Source organism: Prunus persica, chromosome G8, assembly GCF_000346465.2.
Source record: "Prunus persica cultivar Lovell chromosome G8, Prunus_persica_NCBIv2, whole genome shotgun sequence".
Classification (NCBI taxonomy): Eukaryota; Viridiplantae; Streptophyta; class Magnoliopsida; order Rosales; family Rosaceae; genus Prunus; species Prunus persica.
In genome coordinates this window covers 18438235-18458507 of record NC_034016.1, presented here as the reverse complement: position 1 = coordinate 18458507, position 20273 = coordinate 18438235, and the positions used below count along the sequence as shown (strand labels likewise).

General features: G+C 37.2%; 4 protein-coding genes across 8 annotated transcripts; 2 read left to right on the top strand and 2 right to left on the bottom strand.

The window, feature by feature from the left end:
• On the top strand, positions 14–2848 carry LOC18766905. 5 transcript variants are annotated; one of them, XM_020570583.1, is made up of 6 exons: positions 14–252; positions 814–887; positions 1245–1354; positions 1450–1535; positions 1916–2020; positions 2124–2848. In XM_020570583.1, the coding sequence occupies exons 1-6, from the start codon at positions 143–145 to the stop codon at positions 2434–2436; spliced, it is 798 nt and encodes a 265-aa protein (XP_020426172.1). In that variant the 5' UTR covers positions 14–142; the 3' UTR covers positions 2437–2848. The 5 variants fall into 5 exon arrangements, 4 of the variants coding, with proteins under 4 accessions (XP_020426172.1, XP_020426173.1, XP_020426170.1 ...); XM_020570581.1 differs by having other exon boundaries at positions 15–252; positions 814–962; XR_002272994.1 differs by having other exon boundaries at positions 16–252; positions 814–868; positions 2133–2260.
• LOC109950691 (putative pentatricopeptide repeat-containing protein At5g59200, chloroplastic) lies at positions 3107–5143 on the bottom strand. The gene has a single exon (XM_020570580.1). The coding sequence runs from the start codon at positions 5049–5051 to the stop codon at positions 3159–3161; it is 1893 nt and encodes a 630-aa protein (XP_020426169.1). The 5' UTR covers positions 5052–5143; the 3' UTR covers positions 3107–3158.
• Positions 5683–7180, bottom strand: LOC18768355 (protein YIF1B). Its single transcript, XM_007200773.2, has 5 exons — positions 7138–7180; positions 6818–6989; positions 6540–6638; positions 6289–6440; positions 5683–6209 (listed from the first exon to the last, which is right to left on the bottom strand). Exons 1-5 carry the CDS (start codon positions 7152–7154, stop codon positions 5822–5824), a joined length of 828 nt encoding a protein of 275 aa, XP_007200835.2. The 5' UTR covers positions 7155–7180; the 3' UTR covers positions 5683–5821.
• Positions 8639–20122, top strand: LOC18767094. Its single transcript, XM_007200274.2, has 21 exons — positions 8639–9043; positions 9131–9215; positions 9875–9914; positions 10002–10250; positions 10467–10566; positions 10645–10719; positions 11125–11223; positions 11540–11656; positions 11771–11886; positions 12106–12205; positions 13066–13406; positions 13739–14069; positions 14566–14780; positions 15282–15500; positions 16102–16288; positions 16786–17036; positions 17546–17638; positions 17716–17817; positions 18044–18401; positions 18706–18843; positions 18922–20122. The coding sequence occupies exons 1-21, from the start codon at positions 8912–8914 to the stop codon at positions 19726–19728; spliced, it is 4155 nt and encodes a 1384-aa protein (XP_007200336.1). The 5' UTR covers positions 8639–8911; the 3' UTR covers positions 19729–20122.

Below are 20273 nucleotides of genomic sequence, written 5' to 3'. Positions count from 1 at the left end.
TTGAAACTTTGAAGAACGGCGAATAAGCAATCAAGGTTCCTCGGAAAGAGAACCTGAGAATGTTTCACAGAGTTTGCTAGGGTTTTAAGCTCTGCCATAGTGAAGAAGAAAAACCCTAGCTCCGGTTCGTTTTGAGCGCGTAATGGATGGGCTGAATGTTTCAGACGTCAACTTGCAAGTCCAACTACATCCATCAAGGAGTAACAATGTCCGCAAAGCAGTCCTACGCGAGCTTAGCTCTCTGCTTTTAAGGTACGTTCTCAGTAACCCTTTATTTATTTATTTATTTTTGTATTTCTGGGGCTTGGTAAGCTTGATCTTGTTTATACGATTGGTTTCAATGTTGCCCACTTGATGATTGCTCATAAAGGTTCTTGCTTTTTGTGCTGGCTGAGGCAGTTGAGTCAAATTTCCTGAAGATAAAAAAATGAGCATTTGGAGAACATGTTTGCAGAATAGCTATAAGCTATTCGGAATTTCGAAGAGAAGCATAAATTTTTGCCCTTTTTTTTGTAATTTTAATTTTCTGAATGTTCCCACAGTTTATGCGTTTGTTTGGTCCCCTCCTTGCAACAGAAAAGTTATTTTGAGAGCTAATTTTTCAGAGTTGAGGAATTGAAGTTTCTATTTTTCAGATTTGTTTTTTAATTGTAATCCTCCAAATTCATCAGTGGGCTGTTCCATTTCTGTCCCGTTTGTGGCCCTTGTTGGAATAATATTCTGTTTCACTTGTTTTATGTATTATGATAATCATAGTTAAGAGCCTTTGAGAGTGCAATGTATTTGATTTTCTTTCTCTGGTTTCCCATACAGGTTCAATGAAAAATTTCAGGGTGTCGTATTGGCGTATGAATTCAACATAGATAAGGTTCCAGATATCCTTCCCAGTATGCATCCTTATTTGTATGTCAGACTAAAAGCAAAGTTGTTACTTTTTTCTCCAAAGCCCGATATGCTTTTAGGTAGTATGTCTTGTCCTTTATATTAACTGATGCAGTAGCGTAAGGACAATTTTTACCCCTTCTGTGAATAATGTTATGTACAATTAAGTTCAAAATTGGTTTATCATGCAGTAGCGTAAGGACAATTTTTACCCCTTCTGTGAATAATGTTATGTACAATTAAGTTCAAAATTGGTTTATCATGTGATTAAGCAAAAATGCATCTTGTTATTGAGTGATACACACACATTTGTATTCATTAATGTTGATTTTGCTGATTGTTTCGTAATGTGATCACTTCAGAAGGAAAGGTAGTGAAAGTGAGACAAGAATCAATTCATGTCATTATCCTTGGCTTTTCATCTGCTATTATAACAGACAAGGATATTCGCGAAGAATTTCAGTATAAAACTGTAAGAGTTTTTTTATCATTGTATTTCAATGTTCATATCCTTAACATTGCCAGTATTAATTCATTTTAACTTCTGGTGCGCCAATATTCTCATAGAAACATGGCAAGGACTTATTTGTTAGCAGATCTCACAAGCGACATGTAATAAAAGCTGGAACCATGATACGCTTATTAGTCAAAAGGTGACCTTGGATTACTATTACCTTCTTATTATTTATAAGAGAATTGATATTTGGTGGCACTAATGCTAAAAGGGACTGCATTTTTAGATCACACGAGCAAACAACATTATACAGCAGGTGATGTATCAACTACCAAAGTTGATCCCACCTGCCTCATAATGTGGTCTGAAAATATGGTCCATCTAGCATTAGTGAACATAAAGGACAAGACGTACTACCTAAAATACTCCAAAGCTTCACTTGTCTAGATGTCGTATGATTTTCTATCTAGTTCTGAGGTCTAGTGCTAACCTTTGTCAACTTATGACATGTGGCTGAACTTTCCTCTTTTGATTGTTGGTGTGTATATGTACTTTCATGACATTGATTCATCTTTGCAGTGTGGATGAGGAAACATTATGCATTTCTGGTTCTTTGCTTCCAGCTCACACTGGGAGCATTCTCTGGTTGGATAAACATGTGGAAAATGTTTCACTAACGGACGGGTATTTCACTGGCCTTATAACTTGAAAGAGTTTTCATAAAAAAATATTGTTCATTTTGAAAAGATTTTTTTAAAAAAAGATTCTGCATTGTAACTGTGAAAAGAATTTGTAGGAGTAATAAGAGGAGGAGAGGAAACGAGGAAGAATCAGTTATGCAAGAGCCTAGTAGAACCAGTGCCGAAGCATATTCTATAGTTGACCATTATATCAAGAAGTCAAAGAAACACAGAGAATCTGCTACGCAAAAGCCTAGTAGGAGCGAAGCATATTCTGCCATTAGTGACCATTCAATCAAGAAGTCAAAGAAACACAGAGAATCTGCTATGCAGGAGCCTAGTAGGAGCGAAGCATATTCTGCCATTAGTGACAATTCGATTAAGAAGTCAAAGAAACACAAAACAAGAGAAGAGTCATGAAGACTGTTGTGGTGTCCTTGCTAGATTTTGTTACTTCAGGTGATTTTTTATATTTACATTAGCATAAATGTTATATTTCTGAACTAGCCGAAGGCATGCTAGCCAAATAGTTCATCCAGGATAGAGGGAGGGGAGCAAGCAAAGTAAATTTTCTAGTTGTGAAACTCCAATAATTAATGAATTGCCAGGATACTGGAGGAGACAAAAACATTTTTCTACTGCTAATTTGGTTTTTGAACTTCAAAAGTTGTGTGTTGTATAATGTTTTTGTAGATTTTGATAAATTATCAATCTTTGATGTTATATGTATGGTCTTCTTTACTTGTGAAATGTTTTCCATTTTTGATGCAACGACCTGTCCAAACACTGTTTCAAGTTGTGAAATCTATGGTCCAATGAGACTTTTTTGAAGCATGTTGAATCGTTTCTCGAGCTGTTCAAGCTTGATTCATCTATTTTTGTTCGCAAAGTCAAGCTTGGCATGTACATCACTGATGAAGTTGGAGTTTAGCTACAAAATTATGATGCTGTTCCAAATAATTTGTCATTCTTATTTATCAGGGGTGCCCAATGTTGTTCCAACCTAAAATGTTCTGCACAATCAACAAAGTTAAAAAACAAGTATCCATAAAAAGAAAGAAAAAAAATATGAAAACTTGTAACTCCAGGGTAACGAAACAAGATATCTACTTGATATTGCTGTTAGTATTAAGCTTTTTCTTTCACCAATAATCAGCACAAGAACAAGCCCCGTTCTCAAAATGGTGGAATCTATTGCGATCCCTCACAACAATCTTTCTCTTGGTAATCTTAGCTATCAACTTGATCATTGAGTGGCAGTCATTGCAAACCCTTAAATTTTTCACAATCCTCAAAGTGGTACATGGTTTTGTAGAGATTAGCCCGTAGCATATGGCAAGCCTCTCACTATGTATTAACAGAGCCCATTCCTTTTCCCTGTCCTCAATGTCATGCAAAACCACCTCTGTTGCAGGCAAGTACCCTTCAGATTTTAGTTCATCGTTTAGCTCTTTTAACTTTTTGTAGATTTCTTCTTTTTTTGGGTGCCTGAGGTCTCCCAGAAGGAACTCATGGATCTCATTGTTCACTTCAATCAAACTACAACCAGGCTCCTTTGGAGTTCCACTTTCCTTCATCTCTGCTCTCACTTGTGCAGCCTCTTTCCACCTACCTGATGAAGAGTATACATTTGATAGCAGAACATAAGTTCCCGAATCAGCATTGCCACAATTTACCAAGATTTCGGCTACCCTTTCTCCTAATTCGAGATTTCCATGGATTTTACAAGCACTTAGCAAAGCTCCCAACATGATATGATCTGGTGCCATTTTCATTTTTGTAATGAAACTATATGCCTCTTCAAGCTGACCGGAGCGACCTAGAAGATCAACCATGCATCCATAGTGTTCTATCTGTGGTTGAATGCCGTGACGAGTAGTCATGGAATGAAATATCTCAAATCCAAACTCCAACAAACCTCCATGGCTACATGCATTTAATACTTTAACAAAAGTAATGCTATTTGGCCTAAGCCCTTGTTTTATCATTGTCCAGAACATTTCAACTGCCGCATTGCTCTTCCCATGCATAGCAAGCCCCTCAATCATGGAATTATAACTACTGACATCTCTCTCTTGCATCTTACCAAACACTTCTACTGCCTCACCAATATCACCACACCTCGAATACATATTAATCAGAGCACCACCTACAATGTAATTGAATTCAATGCCATACTTGTCCATGTAAGAGTGAACCCATCGCCCCAGCTCCAACGCTCCCAACTGTGAACAAGCAGATAGAACACAAACAATGGTAACTTCATTAGGCCTCACATTATTCCTCTGCATCTCCCTAAACACCTCCAAAGCCCTATTCATCTCTCCATTCCTAACCAGCCCATCGATCATTGCAGTCCAACAAACTGTATCCTTTGTTCTAACCCGATTAAAAACACCATTTGCCTCCTCAACCAATCCATAATCAACATAAGAAGTAATCATAATCGATGAAGCAACGACATCCCCTTCAGGCATTTCATCGAAAACCTGCCGTGCACGTTCAAATTCACCGCACTTCCCATAAAGACCCGTAAGCTTCATCCTTACTGATCTATTCGTTGACAACCCAAGCTTCAAAACCTGGGCATGGACTTCTCTGCCCTCCTCCAAAGCCAACCCAAAGCCACAAGCTTTCAACACAGAGGTGATGGCATAGTTATCCGGCAAAATAAACTCATTCACCATTTGACAGTAAAGGCGAATTGCATCAAGGTAACAACCAGACGACACAAACCCATCAATGAGGGCCGTGTAGAGGTAGACGTTTGGGGTTTTGGTTTGCTGGAAAATCTTGTTGGCGTAGTCGATGGAGTTGAGGTTGGAGCAAAGACGAAGAAGCTCGAAGATCACAAATGGGTCTTGGCCTTGGGCATTTCTTATGATTTTGGCATGTATTGGTTGAATCTGATAAACGTGTTTGCATTTCTGTAACAGAGAGATGACTTCTTTCCGGTTTTGAGAATTCTTGGGTCTTGAATTTGAATTTCGCGGGAATATTGAGTTCCCTGTAACTGCGGTCGTTGAGAAACTCATGTTCAGGAAACGCGGCCCAGGGTCCAACAGCTACTCTTTTTTCTTATCAATAGAATTACAATAATTAAAAATAAAACTCCGCACTCGAGCTTTTTTGTTCGACACCCTTTTCCTCAATAAACACAAGGGTAATTATATACGTGAAATTTACTTTAAAATGTATATATATTCCAAATCACTTGTACACTACTTTGAAAGGGTACAAGGGGGGATAGGTTTGGGATGGAGGGTGGAATAGAAAATAAAAATTAGTTCGTATACTTAATTTTCCACAAAAAAAGTTGAGGCTGTAAATTGAAAGTAGAGTACAAGTTCAAGTGGTAAATCGACAGTTAACCCTACTACGTACAATGTAACTAGTTTTATTCGACATTCTTTGTGAGATATGCGGTTAACAATGGGATCAGTAATAAAATAACATGTAGAAGAGTGCCTAATGGTATTTTTGAGGGAAATTTATTTTAATGTAAATTCTGTAATCGGTGTACTCCAATTTAATCACAAATTTGTAACTAGGAACCAACACAAGAAGAGTAATGCAATCAACTAAGTTATGAAATACAATGAAGTTGTACAACTAAATCACTAATCTAATTCTGGAGCAACACTATAGATTAGATTAGTACTGGGTTACATTTAAACTCCTGCAAACAGGTTTAAAAGAATTCAAGTCCTAGCCATGCACAACAAAATGTTCATTCAAGTGGGACAGTATGCTGCTACTACTAAAGATCTGAGCAACGGAGCATATTTGCATTGAAACAGCAGATTCAGGAAAGCCAATTGCCAGTAGGGTTGCTGAGCCAGATAATCAACGGGAACTGTGAAAATGCGATACCAAGCAAGAGATAGTGATGCATGTTTGCATCATAACTATGGAGCTCAGCATACAAAGTTATCTTGATTGTCTTTGCCAGGAAGATGCCTGAGCACATGGATGTCCATATGATTATCAAGTAATATGCATAGCTCAATGTGATTCGCCCTAGAACAGCCACACACAGCCCTGTGAAAGTGTAACCAGTATATGCTATCATGTCCAGCAAAGGTGCCTCTCCGCCCCCCAGCGAAGACAACGATGCCTTTAGCAGCATCACTTGAAGCAGCCAGCCTATCATCCCCTTCACAAACTGCCAATTTATGGCTTCCGGGCTAAATCTGGGACGGCACAGGAATAAAAAATGTTGAAACATATTTCATGCTAAAATATTGGATTTTTAGGATGGTCTAGACTTACTTCCCAGAGAGGCCTAGTGAGATGCCAGCAAGAACCAAGTATGTTGCAAATGTCATGAATGGAATGTATAAATCTGGAGCATGTATGTCAGTGATTGGAGGTTTATAAGAAAGCCTGCCTCCAACTGGCTCCGTTCTCCTCGTCCAATGCCCCTAAACAAAAGGAGATTTAGAAGTTAAACACATGTTCCTACAACTTGGTTATGAATTCAAACTTGTTTATGACCAGCCTTGAGTTCAATTTCTACATACTCTGTGCAGAAATGGAAACAAAATTATCTTCAGTTTGTTCCTGACATAGTGAGCGTTCACTTGGAAGTAGTATTGAGGATCTGAGAAGTACTTGCATATCTGCTTATTTGGAAATAAATAATAAAGAAACAAAATAACATCACAGAAAACATTTTATCATATCATTTGTCTTAAAACATCATACCACAACTGGTTATCATCCATCTTTGTAGATGTGGAATCAGTCTGTAGTTTCGAATTTCGGTTCCAAAATCAGTGCAGGGTTTGATGAAACTTACATTGCTTTGCACATACTGAGAACTTGACCCACAAATTCTCTTTCCATATGCACCCAATCCACCTCGGATGAGTTCTGAGCTAGCTTCACAAAATCCATTCTCAAATTGAACTGATGGGGGATTCAGCCCTGGTCTGGAAAGTCCAGACTGGAATCCTAGATTCTCATCCATGCTGCAGTTTAATAGGTGAAGGTTTTAAGCACAAAGAGATGAAAAACAAACTATTTGCTCCATGAAGCGATAGAGCATTCATCTTAACTCAAATTGAGATAACAAAAACGTTATAATTTCTGTGGAAGTTCATAAAGATAGATCAGAACCTTATCGAAGCCGGCATTTTGGTTTCTTGTAACTTCAGCCACAAGGAAAGCCCTTTCAACCAGTAGAACCAAAAATTTGCATTAAATTTCTCAGTTATACCCTAGTCCAAGGTTCCAAATTGCAAACTAATTATAAATAGGTATATATTCGCATGTGAAACCTGATCCTGTAAAAGAAATGTATCATTTGAAAATAGAAGAGATTTATAGAGAGACAAGGTGCAGATTGCTCTTATTAGGAAACAATAATGTTAAGTTTTCTTCTGGGTATCTGCAAATAACAGTGAAGAAACAGAATTTACAAGAAATTTGGATTCAGACACTCAAAGCTTCAATTGGTTGCAGAGACCAATGAAAAAAGAAAACTGAAGATTCATTCTTACAATGGTTTGGGTTTCTGAAAAGCATTCTTTTTAATTGAGAAACCCCAGCAGAAAACAATCCAGGATCAATTCAATTCCAAAATGGGATCACAAATTGCTTGGCCTCTGAATGTGCATAACAATGTGTGAGAGAAAGAGAGAAAAGTACCTGAAAAAATATCTAATCTAATAGAATTCTAAGAAAGATTGATAGTCACTGAAACATGGACATGATAAATGTTCCATGGTGACACTCCTTTTTGTATGGAAAACAGAAAAGAGAGATAAACAGCAATGACTCAATGAGGCAGTTAGCAGTACATGACTAATTCATTCAGAGTCTACCAAAAAATACTAATTAATTCCCACGTGTCCTTCGTAACAAACCATTGAACCAAGTAATTTTTCATGGCACCCGTCGCACTGCTAGATCTTGGTCTAGGACTCTAGTGGTATTCTTTTCCCCATAGTAGAAGAGATCCCAAATTCAAAATCTCATCACCTCAATGATCAGAAAATAAATATTAAAATGCGTGGATTACACTCAACTTTTGTCATCATAATTGGACTTTTCTCAAATTTTTTATATTATTTTATTTTCTAAAATGATTTTTTTAGATGAGACATTAACAAAAATTCATTTGAAAAATAGCTCATATATTAATTCCATAATTCATTTAAATTAAAGTTACATATTCTTTGTTTTTGCTATTCTCAAATCATAGTACCAAACATGTTTTGACTGTTTTTATTTTCTAAAAACGTTTTCCAAATAAACTATCAGACCAAAGATTAACCTAAGTAATTATGGAATCTTGAAAATGTATATCCGTTTTCTCGTTTTTTATTTATATTTTTGAAAACATTGTCCAAAATCGTTACAAATGGGCACTAAGTTTCCAAGGGGGCTCATTCATTATTGTTGCACTCAAAAGCAGCCCATAGGGGGAAATAAATTCACTAGAAATTAGCAACACGACAGACAAAGTCGACTAATTAAACCAATTTAAACTATAATAATAATAATAATAATAATAATAACCAATGAAAAATGACCTTGAGGGAAAAAAAATTCCAAATTTTTTTCAAAATATTCAATTAAATTTCCGAACATTTTCAAAAATACAAAATCGATTTTGTAATTAAAATTGTAAATTTCTTCTGTAATAGCTTTTGCAGAAATTTTAAAAATTTCCTGCATATTGTTGAGGGAAAAAAAGGGCCGATCTCATCAGAAGCCTAAAGAGAGAGAAAGAGACGGTGGCTCGCATTTGGCATTTTGGAGGCACCCAACCATCTCTGTTTTATTTCTCTCATTGTTTAGGGCTTAACATAATGTGCTGTTGGATCTGAAACTCGAGCAAGTTCGTTGTTTATCGATCCGTTTCGCATTTCAATCGAAACCCCAATCAATGTTGCGGTTAAGAGCGTTCAGGCCGACGAACGATAAGATCGTCAAGATTCAGCTGCATCCCACGCATCCATGGCTGGTCACTGCTGATGCCTCAGATCACGTTTCTGTTTGGAACTGGGAACATCGCCAGGTATCCCTCTCTCTCTCGTCATTTCTTCGTTTTCTTCAGTTCGTGAGTTCGTGTTCATTGCTCAATTCTGCTGTGAATTCGAATTAGGTGATCTACGAGCTCAAAGCTGGTGGCGTCGATCAGAGGCGTTTGGTTGGCGCCAAGTTGGAGAAGCTCGCCGAAGGCGAATCAGGTATATTCTAAAATTGCTCTGACTTGCTACGAGGCTCATGAAATTCAATTCTAGTTATGGTCAATTTAGCTTCTGAATTTCTGAGACATAATTCTAGTAATCTAGCTTACGAGTACCTAAAAGCTTTTGTAGAAGCACTTTGAGAATTGCGTTGGATTTAACTCTATTACTATTAGCTGCTCTTGTACCTAAAAGCTCAAGCATAACGGTAACCATTTACTGGTTCTCTATAGTATAAGAATAATGTAGTAATGTACGATTCAACTTAAAAATTGGATGTTATATAATAAGCTTCTCCAGTTTAGTTTCAATGGTTTCTAGTTTCGAAATTTCAACAGTGTTATAATTAGCTGCTCTTACCTTAATTTCTTTGAGGTAATTGAGGTACTACATCTGGCACAACATTTCGAATGAAAATCCAGCACAGATTTTCAAGTGACTTTGAGTGCTACTGTGTTGCCAATCTTCTGTTTCTTATCTTTAGTTGAAATTCGTGCAACATAGTGTGGTTCAGTAGTTATTTTAGAGTTCTAAACTTCCACTGTTACATCAAAGATTATTCTTCTGAATGCACTTTTAGTGTGATATATATATATATATATGTGTGTATAATATTTATATATATCTTCTTAATTGTTGTGTTTGTATGTGGTTGATAGAGCCTAAAGGGAAACCCACTGAAGCCATACGTGGAGGGAGGTAATAGACCACTGCAATTGCATTATTTTGTCTACTTCTCTTTATTGAAACCTGAACAAACACTGAGGGCATATGGTTTCTAAAAAGTGTTAAGCAGGTGAACTTCTATGATGATGACGTGCGCTTTTGGCAACTTTGGCGTAACCGCTCTACAGCTGCTGAGTCTCCATCAGCTGTCAATCATGTTGCATCAGCTTTTAGTTCTCCTGCTCCATCAACTAAAGGAAGACATTTTCTTGTCATTTGTTGTGAAAATAAAGCCATATTTTTGGACTTGGTAACAATGCGTGGCCGTGATGTACCAAAACAGGAGCTTGACAACAAATCGCTTCTCTGGCAAGTTATCACTATTTTTTATTATGTTTGTGTATATTTGTTATACACTTGAAGAAATGGTGTTTATAATTCCTTTACACTGATTCTGGTAATTTTGTAGTAATGTAGTATTGCTACATACAAATATAAAGGAACATTAACATACCTGTAATTTTCGTTTTTGTTTTTGACATATTTTGTGCTCTGTTTTTTTGTTCCCCCCTGTGGCTCTTTCAGTATGGAATTCCTTTCTAGATCTGCTGTTGGTGATGTTCCTCTTGTTGCTTTTGGTGGATCAGATGGTGTTATCAGAGTACTTTCAATGATGACATGGAAGGTTTGCTTTTTCCCCAAATTGTCTATCACGCTGGCTATGAATATCCATTGCTTTATGTGATATACTTGTTTCATGCAGCTTGTGAGAAGATACACCGGAGGGCATAAAGGATCCATTTCTTGTTTGATGACATTTGTGGCTTCTTCTGGTGAGGTACATTTTTAGTTCTAAAAGATGAAATCAAGTTACCTTCTTATATATGTTTATGCTAGCTTTCTGTTGAACCATTTTTTTCTTCCTTTTTTGGTCTGATTCTGAGTGTTCAAGTACTATAGTGGGCTTGATGTATAATATTTGATTGTACCTCTGAAGCTCATAAAATGTTATATCTCTTGTTCTTCATGTTCATTCTGATAGCACTTTTGTGGAAGTAACCTCTTCACTCAATCAGAAGCATGGTGTGAAAAAAATCTGGGTTTAGGATATTGAGATGCTGGGATGTGCAGATATGAGTGTTCATCTTTTGTAGACTTAAGTACTCTATATGCGCATGTATATAGGCTTTTAACTGTTTTTTTCTGTTACATTCTCTTTTTTCTATACTTAAATTTATTGCAGGCGCTTCTTGTTTCGGGGGGTAGTGATGGTTTGCTCGTAGTTTGGAGTGCAGATCATAGTCAAGATTCACGAGAACTCGTTCCCAAGCTAAGTTTAAAGGCAATTATCTCCTTATCCTATCATATTTTCCCTAATTTTTCTAACTATTAGATTAGATTACTGATGAATTAATTTATTCCATATTTTGGTTATGGTATGTAAGTTATATGCTTGGAATCTAGCCTGATGGATGTCGTCATCATTTTATGATTTGTATAAGGAAAATGTGACACAATGTTGTGTCTCAAACGGATCTAAGATGTCCAATATCGTGATTTTAAGGCAATGTAATCAGTTAAGCATGCACGTTTTCTCTGGTTGACCTAGTAGAACTGATGGAGATTTGATTATAGACATTTATTTTATTTTATGACAGGCACATGATGGTGGGGTTGTGGCTGTTGAGCTTTCTAGAGTGATTGGAGCTGCTCCGCAGCTTATTTCAATTGGTGCTGACAAGACGTTAGCTATATGGGACACAGTTTCTTTTAAGGTGTTCCAAAATTTCAGAAAAGGCTTTCAATTTTTTGAAAAACAATTGATTTTCTATTAAGCTTACAAGTTTCGTTTTAATTAATTATATATTTTGTCCGCTTTTCTCTTTCAGGAGTTGCGGCGTATTAAACCTGTTCCAAAATTGGCTTGCCACAGCGTGGCATCCTGGTGCCACCCTCGTGCTCCAAACCTTGATATATTGACTTGTGTTAAAGATTCCAATATATGGTATGAATACAATTTTCTTTCTAGTGGTATGCATTATACATTTCCGTCAGGTCATTATTCTTTTTGGCTATAAAACAGTGGATTTATGATCAGAGTCTGTGCCTTTTGGCTATAAAAGTTAGGTATAAGTTGGTTATGAGATCTGTGATCAAAATCATTTCCCATCTTTTTAGTTCTTTATGAAGGGTATCACCAAGAATTGTTTGGAAAATTTCTCAGGGCTATTGAACATCCAATATACTCTGCTCTCACAAGGCCGTTGTGTGAACTTTCCTCACTAATCCCTTCACAAGTAATCGCACCAAACAAGAAAATTAGGGTAAGTCATTCTTAACTTTTTAGGTTTTCTTTATGTACCTTCTTTTAAATAGGATAAACTCACTGAATTATTTCATGACTTGTGGACTTGTCTAATGTTAAGAAAATGCAAATTGCCCTAATTGTTATAGGGAAATGCTTTTGCTGGGCTTTTGCAAATGGTTTTCCTTTTAATTTTAAACATCACGGAATCAGAATCTTGTACACGACTCTGATGAATTAATTGAAAGACCACCTTAGACTTAACAGCGTAAATAAAGGACAAATGGGGACTCTTGAATGAACCGAACTCTTTCTTGACCATGCTATATGAGAATTAGGTCTCTTACAGTTGAATTTGATTTTATTCCACTGCAAGACATATAGCATGTGTTCAATAGGACCCAGATTTTTACACTGAATCATGCAAGAGTAGTGGTTCTTCCTACTTGCTGCGTTTTTGGGAAATTCCAGGAGCTCCTGAGTTCTTGTTCTTTGAAAACACCATTACTTTTGTGGTTCAGTGTATATGGTAAATTATTAAATTTATTTTATGAGAAAGTCATGTTAAATGAATTGTGGGGTTTGTCTACTAACTCCATTGGGGACCTAAAAGAAGCACAGGGACTTCTTTTGTGTGATATACTCGCTTCAAAGTAAAATGGAGTTCGTCAATTATTAAATTATAAATTATAAAGCTGATAATTCAAAAGAGAGATATATGAACAACCTTCATTTCTGCTGACTTGCTTCATAAAATTGTTTTTCAAAGTACTCTATTAAATAAAGATAATAATGTCAAAGCACATGTATGAATGTTCAATGCTAAAATTTTATCAAGTTACTATAATCTACCAATTTGACTCATCAGTTGTATTGCAGGTTTACTGTATGGTTGCCCATCCTTTACAGCCTCACCTGGTCGCTACTGGAACCAATGTTGGTGTCATTATCAGTGAATTTGACCCTAAATCTCTTCCAGCTGTAGCTCCCTTACCAACACCATCAGGAAGTCGAGAGCATAATGCTGTCTATGTCATTGAAAGGGAACTTAAGCTACTAAACTTTCAGTTATCCCAGACAGCAAATCCATCTCTTGGGAATAATACTTCTCTCAGGGGGGACTCACCAGAAACATTACATGTCAAACAGATCAAGAAGCACATTAGTACACCTGTTCCACATGATTCCTATTCAGTTCTCTCAGTGAGCGGTTCGGGAAAGTAAGTTTCATCTGGCACTGCAAATGCTGATTTTTAATTTAGATCGACAACTTTAGTACTAAATTTATTTTGCTATTAAGTATTCTTTGGTTTATACAGTCTTATGCCTGTGAATCAGCCTTTTCATTAAATGTAAATAGAAGAGAGAAATTAATGCATCTTTGTTTACAATGCGTGTCTTTAACCAAGTTTCTAGACGTTCTGTATTCAGTGTGATACATGTCATCTCAAATTATCTATTATGTTTATTTCAACCTGTCATGATTTTTCGTATATTGCTATTTGGAGCTTTGGTACTGACATGGTAATGATTATTTTACTACAACTTGCAGGTATCTTGCAGTTGTGTGGCCTGATATCCCATACTTCTCCATCTACAAGGTTAGTGACTGGTCAATCGTTGATTCAGGCAGTGCAAGGCTTCTGGCTTGGGATACATGTCGTGACAGATTTGCTATACTAGAGTCGACATTACCACCTCGAATTCCTGTAGTTCATAAGGGGAGCTCATCAAGAAAAGCAAAAGAAGCTGCTGCTGCTGCAGCACAAGCTGCGGCGGCAGCTGCTTCAGCTGCTTCTGCAGCCAATGTACAAGTTCGCATCTTGCTGGATGACGGCACATCAAATATTTTAATGAGATCTATTGGTGGTCGCAGTGAACCGGTATTTATTCTGTTCTCCTTGGTCTATGGTTATAGTCATTTTAGTTATGAGTTTTAAAATGCCTATGGGTTACAAAACAGTAGTTCGCTCCTCATGGAATTGTTCTTGGACTGAAAAAAATTAAGTACATTCTTTATATTGTATGTGTTTTAGTTGATATACATCCTAGATATACGTAACAAATTAGCCCTCTTTGGTGCTTTTGTGAATAACAGTTTTCCATAACTAAACTCACGAACAAAAACATGCAGCTACACCAGCTTTGAAATTGTATTTAGAATTGCAGAAAACAATCTAGAAAGCTTTAGAAAATTGTTCTGACCTTAAACTTATTTTTGTAAAAAAGATTTCAAATGCTTTAGGAATTGGCCAGAAATTTATGATAAGCACTTCAAATGTGCATTGATGGACTCATCCATTAAAATTTTGGTGTGGAACGTGTAACAAGTTTTGAAGGTTAAGTTTCCTTTCTAATAGTAATAACATTATATTCTAGGTCATTGGCTTGCATGGAGGGGCCCTTCTTGGTGTTGCATACCGAACATCTCGGAGAATTAGCCCCGTTGCTGCAACAGCTATTTCAACAATTCAATCCATGCCCCTGTCTGGATTTGGAAGTGGTGGACATTCTTCTTTTTCCACTTTTGATGATGGATTTTCTTCTCATAGATCTTCTGCTGAGGCTGCACCACAAAACTTTCAGCTATACAGGCAATTTTTTTTTCTTTTGCTATTTTTTATTTCGCCCGAGCTAAAAATGTAAAGATGTTTTTGTTTCTCTAATAAATTTGAGTTTCTTCATTCCTTTATTGTTTAAGATAATGTGGATGTATTGGATATAGCTTATAAATTTTTGTGTTTTAGATAAAGCGAGTCAAGCTTTTGACAAAATTACCTAATTAAGTCTCGGTTTCTACGGTGCTTATAAAATTTTCTCAAAACTCCTAAATTGAGGATGCTTGGACTTTCTTTTCAATTAGTGCTTGCGGATATTGCCATTTTTAAGCAGTCATAGTTTCTAGAGTTACATACTTGACTGCAAACTTGTCTCTCTTTCACCCTCCTGGCCCATATTGGAATGAATTTTTCATTTCAATTGCTAAAAGGTGCTTAGTGCTATATGTTGCATTAAAGGCTTTTTTAATGAATATATATGGATATAAGATCAAGATGAGCTTTCCTTTTAAAGTTATGTGATTCCTGATTATGCAGTTGGGAAACATTTCAACCTGTGGGTGGTCTAATTCCTCAGCCAGAATGGACAGCATGGGATCAAACTGTTGAGTATTGTGCTTTTGCATATCAGAAATACATTGTCATATCTTCTTTGCGCCCACAATTTAGATATCTGGGGGATGTCGCAATTCCTTATGCTACTGGTGCTGTTTGGCATAGGCGACAATTGTTTGTGGTTACGCCTACCACGATTGAGTAAGATATATAATTCCCCCAAAAATTATGTCTTTACAATTGCACAGGTTCTTGGAATAGATGAGAATTGTTTTATCAGGGAAAAAGAAGTTGTTAGATTTACAGTCGGATAAAGGATATTGTTTAGTAATGCACAGAATTTAATAGAAGACTTTGACTTCTAGTAACTTGATCTTGAAAAGCTTCTAAAACTTGTCATGATATTACATGTGAGCCCACACAAAAACTCAAAGCAAAAACTCAAAGTTGTCAAAGTTGAAGGCTATGCACAAAAAACTGATTCAATTCATGCACTCTAGTCCTCGCTTGGAGAAAACTCAAGCTGAGGTTTCAGAATGTTGAAGTAGAACTATATGAACTCAGGAAATTAGGACCTGAGTTTGCTATTAGGAGCAACAAGACCAGTATATATGTGAGAATGGTGTCTGTCAAGAAACTTGTTGCTGTATTTCATCTCCTTTTTTCATTGTCACGCATTCTTTGCACCACTTTGCATCAACAAATAAGAATGCAAAATATAATTGTAAATTGAGTTGATAATAGGGAATAAAAAATGTTGTAACATGTAAGCTGTGCTCATCTTTTATGCTGCATTTTCCAGGTGTGTTTTTGTGGATGCTGGAGTTGCACCTATTGACATTGAAACCAAAAAGAGGAAAGAGGAAATGAAGCTAAAGGAGGCACAACAAAGATCCCTTGCCGAGCATGGTGAATTAGCACTGATTGCAGTTGACGGTCCGCAATCTGTTACGCAAGAAAGGATAGCGTTGAGGCCCCCAATGCTACAGGTAAAAAGAGTTCCCTAAAGTATGACTTTTCGCTGACCGTTCATTGCCTTACATAGAAACATACAAATTAAGTTTTCCTCAGTTTATCTGGAGTTGGTGCCTTCTTTTCTGTGAAAGCATCTGAGATTTGTAACGAGTTTTTCAGGAAATGAATTACTCAAAGTTTATATTAATTGTTACAAAAATTCATGTAAACAATTTTCTTTATTGATAACAAAATAACCTCTTTTTATTAGACCATGTAAGTTTTATTGCTGGAATTTTTTAATCTATAATCCAAGTTCTATTCGTCATCTTTTATAAATTGAGCAGCTTTAGAGGCGTTGGTTTCATTTCATTCTACCTACTTTATATGAGCAGCTTTACATAGAATTTTAATAGCTGGAGAGTTTAGAGAAGTTGTAGCCTAAATACAGTTGCTATATGTTCAAAGTCATACATCTCTTTTGATTAAAATTCCATTATTTCCCTTTTCTTTTTTTCTTTTTCTGTTTTAGGTGGTGCGATTAGCCTCATTTCAGCATGCCCCATCTGTGCCTCCTTTCTTAACATTGTCGAGACAATCTAAAGTTGATGGGGACGATTCAGGGATGCCAAAAGAGTTTGAAGAAAGAAAGGTTAATGAGGTAGCCGTTGGTGGTGGAGGGGTCTCAGTTGCAGTTACTCGTTTTCCAACAGAGCAGAAACGACCTGTGGGACCTCTGGTTGTGGTGGGTGTCAGAGATGGTGTTCTTTGGCTAATTGATAGGTATTGGGTTCCCTTTTTCAATAATCTAGTTGTTAATACTGTATGCTGAATTAATTATGTTACCTGATAAGTATATGAATGTGAACATAAGCAATTTCCTTTCTTTTGTTCTATTCTGTTGTCATGTACAACTTCAAAGTACAAGCAAATTCAAACTCCTTGGAATAGTAATGTTTGATGTTGCTTCATAGATTTGTGATTCTTGTCAAAAAGTTGAAAGTTAGGATTCGCAATGAAGTATTATAGGGTAAGTGAAAGGATATAAGTACCCCTCAATTCCATAAATTATTTGAAAACGTTGTTGAGTTGACTTGCCCTGTTTTATGTCCTCATTCCTCTACACTTTGTAAAGTTACCAATTGTTTGATTTGACTAGCTACCATAACTTTTGCTTTCAGTTCTGGTTCTATTTAAAAGAATGTAATGGTTATTACTTTCATATCATCCTTCTAGCGTAAATATCAGTTGTAGAAGTTTCCGTGTATAACTCCTGAAAATCTCCCTGGCAGATATATGAGTGCTCATGCCTTATCCCTAAGCCACCCTGGGATCCGCTGTCGGTGTCTTGCTGCTTATGGAGACGCAATTAGTGCTGTCAAGTGGTAACAATCTTTCTCTCTACTGTTTTATACAGATTTAACTATAATTATTTAATGCCACATGTTTTTCTTTTATTCAGGGCAAGTAGGCTTGGCAGAGAACATCATGATGATTTAGCTCAATTTTTGCTAGGCATGGGTTATGCTACTGAGGCACTTCATTTGCCTGGAATATCTAAGAGGTATGCCATAACTACACTTGACCCCTTGTGTGTTTGATGTCGCAGTGCCTACTGTTGCTCTTCCTTTTTCTTTTTTCTTTTTTGTGCTTATTATTTCCATTTTGACCGGATTCATTTTTTTTTTTGTTGTCAATTATTGGCACTTCTGTGTTGAATCCTTTCTGTTGTTAAGGTGATAGCAAAACATCTCAGTTTGAACCATATAATTGATATCCCTGTTTTGTAGGTTAGAGTTTGATTTGGCCATGCAGAGCAATGATTTGAAAAGAGCTCTTCAATGCCTTCTTACAATGAGTAACAGTAGGGACTTGGGGCAAGAGAATACAGGATTTGATTTGAAGGACATTCTAACTGTAACAACTGCGAAAGAAAATATTCTGGAAGCTGTCCAAGGAATAGTGAAATTTGTCAAGGAGTTTTTGGATCTTATTGATGCTGCAGATGCTACTGGACAGGCTGAAATTGCTCGGGAAGCTCTTAAGAGATTGGGTGCTGCAGCTTCTGTAAAAGGAGCTTTACAGGGTCATGAATTAAGAGGACAAGCTCTTCGCCTAGCCAATCATGGAGAGTTGACACGGCTTAGTGTATGCTATCCATATCTGAACATGCTTTTCTTACATTTTTTTTGCCTTTCACTTCGACAATTAATCATTGTATGCAATATATGATTCGTTGTTGTCAACCTATTCATAATTGTCCTCTCTTGCATGCTATCCGTTCTCTAAGCAGTTTGATTGAGGTCTCCTAACAAAGAATTTCGACATTTTGTGTTTGATTGTTTCTTTGTACTCGTCTTCTATGTTTTCCAGATTATTCTTGTTGATGGGAATTTTTTGAATTCTTCTATTGTCATATCATACTTTATAAAAACCGTTGCATGCACTGCAGAATTTGGTAAACAATTTAATATCAGTTGGCTCCGGACGTGAAGCAGCATTTGCAGCTGCAGTTTTGGGAGACAATGCCCTTATGGAGAGGGCGTGGCAGGATACTGGAATGCTTGCCGAGGCTGTGCTTCATGCCCATGTATGACATTTTATGTATGCTTATACATGTATCTCAGATATTGTAACTTCGACCTGACCTCCTCATGAATATTTGCAGGCTCATGGGAGACCAACAATGAAGAACTTGGTTCAGGCTTGGAATAAAATGCTACAAAGAGAGGTTGAGCATACGCCAACAACGAAAACTGATGCCGCTGCTGCATTTTTGGCTTCTCTGGAGGAACCAAAGCTCACAAGTTTAGCAGATGCTGCCAAGAAGCCGCCGATTGAAATTCTTCCGCCAGGGATGCCGTCTCTTTCAGCTCCTCCAATTTCTGTTCAAAAGAAACCAGCTCCTGGGGCTCAGAACTCACAGCAGCAACCAGGCAAGCCCTTGCTATTAGAAGCAGCCCATACTACCACACCAGCACCTTCTAGTGAGCAACAACCATTAGAATCAGGTGAACCCACATCAAATGATAAGCCTCCCATTTCACCAGCGGAGAGTGATCCAGCTAATCCAGCTCCGGCTGCTCCGGGAGAAAGTGTCCCAGAAACTTCTACAGGTAGTGCGGCACCATCAGATGCCCCGCCCCAAGTGCCTCAATCAGAGGCCCCATCTCAAGGGCCGCAATCAGAGGCCCCATCCCAAGGGCCGCCATCAGAGACCCCATCCCAAGCACTCCAATCAGAGGCTCCATCCCAAGCGCCACAGTCAGAGGCCCCATCGCAAGCGCCACAACTGGAGGCTCCATCCCCAGCTCCACAACCAGAGGCTCCATCCCGAGCTCCACAACCAGAGGCTCCATCCCAAGCTCCACAATCTGAGATCCCAATCCAAACACCACCTTTGGAAGTCCAACCTCAGCTACCACCACTACAGAAAACCAGTTCTCAGCCATTGCCGGATCTATTTCGAATGTAATCCCCAATAAACTGGCTCCTGAAAAAGTGTTGCAGAATCGCATAAATTCTAATGATTCGTCCAGTAGAAGCTCCATGGCATGTCATATGAAGAACTCATGGTCTATGTTATATTCATTTTCAGGCAAAGCGGTGTTATGAAATAGTTAGTATTGTTCATATTTCTTGTAAGCTCAAGTTTTGTGTGTATTTTATCTTATCCTCTGTATCATTGAGCGTGTAATTCTTCTTGGTATTTTTTCTTATCCTCTCTATCATTGAGCGTGTATTGATCTTTTTCTTTTCACCCCATGCGAGAGACTTATTCCTGGGAAGATTTGTTTTTTTAACCCACATAAAAACAGAAATTGTAATTTAATACCTCATAGTTGTCATTTCTCCACCTACTTATTTTATGCCGCTGTGTTTTTTAATTTCTTAATTTACAGGTCTCTTTCGTCATTTACATGGAAACCCTCTCAGGCAAGGTCAAAAGATTAATGGGAACTTGTATATAAATCAGGTATTTAAATAACGATTTTTATATAACTCGTAGCTGTCGATAAA

Excerpts from the sequence above, each read along its gene's own strand:
- LOC18767094 (XM_007200274.2), top strand. The coding sequence starts at position 8,912 with ATGTTGCGGTTAAGAGCGTTCAGGCCGACGAACGATAAGATCGTCAAG. Across the intron at positions 10,251-10,466 it reads GACAACAAATCGCTTCTCTG|TATGGAATTCCTTTCTAGAT; the intron begins GCAAGTTATCAC and ends TGGCTCTTTCAG. Across the intron at positions 18,402-18,705 it reads GAGAGTTGACACGGCTTAGT|AATTTGGTAAACAATTTAAT; the intron begins GTATGCTATCCA and ends CATGCACTGCAG.
- LOC18766905 (XM_020570581.1), top strand. The coding sequence starts at position 143 with ATGGATGGGCTGAATGTTTCAGACGTCAACTTGCAAGTCCAACTACAT. Across the intron at positions 1,355-1,449 it reads AAGAATTTCAGTATAAAACT|AAACATGGCAAGGACTTATT; the intron begins GTAAGAGTTTTT and ends ATATTCTCATAG. Across the intron at positions 1,536-1,915 it reads ATACGCTTATTAGTCAAAAG|TGTGGATGAGGAAACATTAT; the intron begins GTGACCTTGGAT and ends TCATCTTTGCAG.
- LOC18768355 (XM_007200773.2), bottom strand. Across the intron at positions 6,639-6,817 it reads CTCAGTATGTGCAAAGCAAT|ATATGCAAGTACTTCTCAGA; the intron begins GTAAGTTTCATC and ends CCAAATAAGCAG. Across the intron at positions 6,441-6,539 it reads TGTTTCCATTTCTGCACAGA|GGGCATTGGACGAGGAGAAC; the intron begins GTATGTAGAAAT and ends CCTTTTGTTTAG.
- LOC109950691 (XM_020570580.1), bottom strand. The coding sequence starts at position 5,051 with ATGAGTTTCTCAACGACCGCAGTTACAGGGAACTCAATATTCCCGCGA.